We start from the raw sequence: 5,694 nt of genomic DNA on the forward strand, positions 1-5,694 counted from the left end.
CCCACGGCCCATTTTTGGTTAGCTCCAACTGGCCACATGTAGTTACACTCGCATTTCACTAAGTCAAAAATAAAGTACTTTTCCTTAGAAAATACATGTTCCCCTCCCCCAATCCCAGCTAACACCCAACTTAACACCCAAACCTAACAGCCCAAACTTACCCTAAACCTAATTGGGGGGGCTCTGCCCCCCCCAAGCCCCCCTCCTAACTTCTCACTCTGGTTATGACAAGGGCCACCATCTGCAAGAATTATGTAAGTGGTTGGTCAGGGTCGTCCCTAATTGGGCCGTGGGATTCAGGGCCTGGATGCAAAAAGTTAAGAGTCAATGGACGCCGTACGGCGGCAGTTTGGAATTAGCCGTCCATTTCTGTGGTTTGAGTTGTACGGCAGAAATAGCTCTGCAGACGGCGAAAATGGAGATTGCAGTGGAGATGAAGAATATCCACTTGTTGAACTTCCGCCTGGACCGGAATTAGACGACGATGATGTCGAAGGATTCGAGGTGGACGTCGAAAGTGATGCGGTACTTGAACCAGAGGAACAGCAGCAGAGATGAAGAGTATCCCCACATTGAGATTCTTTCATTAAGATGGAATATCGAGGGATCGGAGGTGTTCAACGAAAGTAATTTAGCAAAGGATTAGTACTTGTACTCGTGCTACTGTCCCGGTCTAATCCAGCGCAGCTACATAATTACTCTATAAGTGCATACAATATATGCGTATACATTGTATCCAGCATAGCCTAGACTCTACAGATACATACTCAAGAAATCAGAGTCAAAAAAACATAAACCATCCAATCCACGTTCACAATCTAACTGTCCTCATTCGTCATCTGCCTTCTCCCTCACCGTCACGGGCAGCACCAACCTCCATATTAACGTACCTCCTCACATCAAGTCTCTTAAACCACTCTTCATGATAAAACCACGCGGCTCCAGTCGAATCCCCATCTTTAATGAGCGCTCTAAGCCTCTCACGCGAGAACTGGAGTTTAGGGTCGGTCTGGAGGGCAGTGACGATATATGTTCTGTAATTGTAAGATGGCATAACGTATATGAGCCCATCCGTTCATTCTTCAAAGACGAAGGAGGAACAAAAAGAGGTGATGTTATGAATGAATACGTACATGACAGTCCCAACTTTAAGCGGGTTCTCCCTCGACCTCAGCAAAACGCAAATCTCATCAAGTGAGAGCTGCCGGACGTGCCAGAGGTTGTAGGCGCGGATATGTTGGGGTCGTTGCTTCGTCGCACAGAGACGTGAAAGTGGTGGCTGGGGTGGACGCGGTGAGCGGGAGGGGGCATGCGAGGGGGAGCATGACTGGGAGGAAGGGGAAGAAAGGGACGCTGACACAGATATATGGGAAGAGGCAGAGACAGAATGGTGGGTCGATTTTGCAGGTATTGCTATTGTATGCTTTGATGGTGTTGAGGGAGCTTTTGTCGGTGTTGGTGTCTTGTTGTAGCTCGGTTTGAATTGCGGAGTATGGTGTGCACTTGGATTTGGATCTGCAGACATGACGGACTCGAATGTAGACACTGATACGCGAGTCCCTGCAGAGAAGAATTCCGTAGACACGGATAAAGGGTCCACATCACGTTCGGCTCTCGATTGTTCTATCACACTAACGTTCTCGTTTGCGGATATCGAAGACGTCGTTTGAGTCATAGTATTTGCTGTCGTATCACAGGCACCAGGTTTCGAGACAGAATTATAACTGGGTTTAAACTTCCCACGTTTGTACTTTATCGTATCTGAGCCTGCTTCTTCCAAATCATTTGATGACCTCGTCGTAGCAGCTTTATCCTTCTCCTCATTTTTTGACTTTGGTTCAAAACCCTTAAGTCTGTCTGGACGAGTAACCCGTACTTCCAGAATCTCTACGTCACTATCATCGACTTCCGCGTACGTTACTGAATAAATTGCTTTTCTGGTTGGGGTCGTAGCTGTTGTTGACTTGTCCTGAGCTGATTGCGCCTTACTCTTAGACTTGACAAATGTGGCTTTTGTAGGTGTTAAATGCGGATGATCTAAGGTAGTGGAGGAAGTCGTCGCCGAAGAGGTCGCAACAACTTCCGAAGCAGTGGTCATCGTCGCAGTCGTAGAAATAGTCGAAGTTGAAGAGGAAGATAAGGTTGGTTTGATTGGTGGAGCCTGGCCGAGCGGAGCAGGGCAAAACAGCGGGTTCGCAGGTACAAACTTCTTAGCTGGTTTGTTGAAGTACAACGCCTCGACTCCCTTCGTATATTCCGCCGGCCTGAGTACGACATTCGCCTCCTTCGCCATCTCGATAAGCTTCTCGTACACAATAAACGCACTATGTGCGTCGTTTGCTGCGTCTATTCAGCCAACTCTTTCAGACACGAAAAAAAAAGAAAGTAAAACGAGAAAGGCGGACGTACATTCCAACTGAGCCTCACTTAATGGCACCCCCTCCCAATTGCTTGTGCGTACGCTCCCCTTCGACAATTCCTTTCCCGTGTACATTGCAATCACCGTTGCTAGGTTGATAAGTGTACCAGGCCGTCTCTTTGTCTTTGGACTTTGTCTTGTCGATACTGTACCCGAACCAGCGGGGCGAAGAGAGGCACTGGCCTGGTAGTAGCGTTCGAGGTAGTGTTTATCGGCTTGTCGGATGAGAGCTCCGAGTTCAATGAGTCCCTGCGGACGGACGCCGTAGTCCCTTGCGAGTTTGTTACCATCATCTTTGAGGAACACTTAGCAGTGCATCACTGCACAAAGGTGCAGTAAACGTACTTAAGATGTTCGCACCAACTTTCAGAACCTTTGGGTCCTCAAGAAGTTCCTAGTAATGAGATTAGAGTTTTCAGCGAATCTTTGATACTCTTCCATACCTTTAGTTTAACCGGAAATTCTACAAAAATGGTTGTCAACGGATGTACATAAAATGATGTCGATACTTTCAGCTCACTGTTCATTGCAGATACCTGAATCACGAGAATCGTCTTCCGGTTACTCAATTGCACGGTAGCAACAGGCAGCTGTTTCGCGCCTGTTATAAATATAACTTTCCATTCAAGGTCAAATCCAACACCACTAAGTACGACATTAAAAATGAGTAAAAGCGTATCTTTTGTTGAAGGCATACCCGGAAAGCGATTGGACGAGGACATTCGCTTCCTCCTCGTGACGCACGTACACCCGCACTGGCGCTGGTTTGTAGTCCTTGTAGGAGTACAATGCCGGAGGATGGACTATCGCAGGCTCACGATTAATCTGTGAAGGTGACTGGACGACAGCGTTCTCCTTTGAGCCTTTGGATACCGGTCTAGGAGAAGGCATGGCTGGTGAACAAGATGATAAGATGGTTGACTGGATCGTGCTGCTTTTGAGTGTTTCAAAGGATGTGCATGAGAAATACGGAGATAAGGAACAACTGAAATTTCAACTTGGCGGTGTTGCTTTCTTCACGATCTGTCAATGTACTGTTCACCCTTGATCGGGGTCCTGACCATTGCAAATCTAGAGGGTTCATTGCTGTGCTGGTTGATGAGGCTGTTGCAGGGCTGGAATTTAAAGGTCATCAGGGTAAGATGCTGTTGCAGGGGATGAGAGACGTACTGTGCGAAGGCTTGTAGCCTGTCCCTCAATAAAGATGTGTTTTTTGTCAGGTTGTCTGAGCATCGTTGTTTAGGCGGCCACTCGTCGCCAAAGGGGTCCTGCAATGCATCCGGGGCGCGCATGCTCGACGAGGACATAGCTCTCTTCGGAGACAGAGAGGCGGACGGAAAGACAGACATTGTACGACGCCAGAGCATGGACGACGCGTCGAGACTCGAAACAAAAGTAGCGCGTTCAATTGAGGCGAAGCAAACGCACGTGATGGTGACTATTCATGTGATATCATCTGGAAACATGACCAAACACATCAATCTCCTGGCCTGGCGAAATAGCGACAACTCCTCCAACATCCAAAAAGAATCTGGTTCTCGAATGCAAGCTCAAGCTGACAGAAGGGGCGATGATCTATCAGCTGGATTATTCTATTCATATACTGCAAATAGACGTTACCTGCTACTTCCACAGTGACAATGACATACAGTTCGGCAACATACTGCATTATTGCATCTAGCCAGGCATAATCTAATGGTCCTTGCTGATTGGGCGATAACGATTCCTGCTGGTGGGGGAAGTAGACTCCACCTCCAATGTTGTTGGCTTTTCCTCGGCTCGTGAGTACTGTGTACAAGAACTTAAGACTGTGCTTAGTTGAAGTAGGCTGTGCGCTCAAAGACACTTCCAAGCATCTTTTCGTGGTTCTTCGAACCTGTCTGACACTCAGGGAGTCGGGGTGCTCACTTATACTGACAACTATCAATGAAATTATCCACATTGAGAATAAGAATACGGTACAGTAGTGCCGGGAAGTTGATCACACTTCCAATTACCGATTCCCATGAAGCAAACTGTTCCCGGAAGTTGTATACCCCCTTCATCGGGTCTGAGTCAGGTATGTGCCACACACATTCTGACGTCCTTAACGAGGCACAAGTTTATGATTATTGACCAGGTAAACGCACGAACAAAGCCTGGTGAGTTTTCTAACTTCTTACTAAATGTCACCTAACAGAGCTACTTTAAAGTTACTGAACTATATGTTAGTGTTCTAATTGAACTAGGGCATGGGGTTTGTGTGAAGTTGCATGTATTCTTCATCAAGCCGGGCATTTCGTTACAGACTGCATGCTGGCGGGCGCTGATGCGATAAAATATTTGCAACATCTTTCAGAACCAGGCAGGGAAGCCAGACATGTCAGGTAGACTTATTCACTCGCATGCATTAGCAAAAGAGGTCCGGACTGGTATAACTCCGGAACAATTTCGAAAACATATCAAATGCGCACAAAAATATTGCCTACCTGTAGAGTACTCAGCAAGTGAGCAATCTCGAATTATATTGTACCTTTACAAAAAATCTTATAGACAACTGACCCCGTCCTTGCAGGTCTTGCAGTATTTAAGATGGCTGTATCATTCAGAGGAGATAGTATCAGTACCCTACAATCTGCTACTACTTGTTCACCACCACTGTTTGCATTCTTGCAATCATGGCTACTAAAGTACCACCCCTGTACAAAGATGTTATCAAATAAATTGATGGGCAGATTGGTGCAAACCCAGATGCCCTCAAGGCCCTAGCTGCTGCCAAAAAACTTACTGACCACAAAATCAATATTCTTGCTACCAATTCAGACAAGATGCCACCTCTCTCATCTAATAAGAAGGCTGTATTCACTGTCAGTATAGTAAAGGCCATATCAGACCTACTAATTGCTGAGCACCTCAAACAGTCTGTAATGTTGGCTTCCTCTGCTTGTAACAAAATTAAGACAATGTTCACTAACCTGATGAGGGAATTGTCAGCAATTGACTCAAAGAACATTCTGCCTAAATCAGGCCCATTTACTCTAAGGTTGAAGACATTGTATCAAGTTTGCCACTTGTTCCTAATTCAATGTCATTTTTCACTACAAGCTCAGAAGTTTTTACTCTTTTATAGACATTCTACAATGTTGTGTATTAGAGTAAGGATCTTACTGTCAAGATTGCTGTTTATAGAGAATGTAAGTATATTTTCTATTACTATACTACTATTACTTATTTTCCCATTTGAAGAGTGTGAATCTGTAATATTACTACTTTGTAACAACAAACAGTACACTGTC

At 45.7% G+C, this 5,694-nt stretch overlaps 3 protein-coding genes across 3 annotated transcripts; 2 read left to right on the plus strand and 1 right to left on the minus strand.

Moving 5' to 3' along the window:
• Positions 1–327: 327 nt before the first annotated feature.
• FOMMEDRAFT_159752 (uncharacterized protein) lies at positions 328–630 on the plus strand (the record flags this gene model as incomplete). Its single annotated transcript, XM_007269519.1, has 2 exons — positions 328–525; positions 592–630. 2 exons carry the CDS (start codon positions 328–330, stop codon positions 628–630), a joined length of 237 nt encoding a protein of 78 aa, XP_007269581.1.
• Positions 631–660: 30 nt separating this feature from the next.
• On the minus strand, positions 661–3,310 carry FOMMEDRAFT_30783 (uncharacterized protein; the record flags this gene model as incomplete). Its single annotated transcript, XM_007269520.1, has 9 exons — positions 661–687; positions 715–753; positions 875–1,034; positions 1,134–2,346; positions 2,410–2,712; positions 2,765–2,813; positions 2,863–2,882; positions 2,940–3,064; positions 3,117–3,310. 9 exons carry the CDS (start codon positions 3,308–3,310, stop codon positions 661–663), a joined length of 2,130 nt encoding a protein of 709 aa, XP_007269582.1.
• Positions 3,311–3,709: 399 nt separating this feature from the next.
• On the plus strand, positions 3,710–4,959 carry FOMMEDRAFT_30784 (uncharacterized protein; the record flags this gene model as incomplete). The annotated part of the gene is made up of 7 exons (XM_007269521.1): positions 3,710–4,034; positions 4,101–4,200; positions 4,387–4,478; positions 4,539–4,560; positions 4,631–4,655; positions 4,758–4,905; positions 4,952–4,959. 7 exons carry the CDS (start codon positions 3,710–3,712, stop codon positions 4,957–4,959), a joined length of 720 nt encoding a protein of 239 aa, XP_007269583.1.
• Between the last annotated feature and the right edge of the window lie 735 nt (positions 4,960–5,694).

The sequence above is a fragment of the Fomitiporia mediterranea genome (assembly GCF_000271605.1).
Source record: "Fomitiporia mediterranea MF3/22 unplaced genomic scaffold FOMMEscaffold_10, whole genome shotgun sequence".
Taxonomy (NCBI): domain Eukaryota; kingdom Fungi; phylum Basidiomycota; class Agaricomycetes; order Hymenochaetales; family Hymenochaetaceae; genus Fomitiporia; species Fomitiporia mediterranea.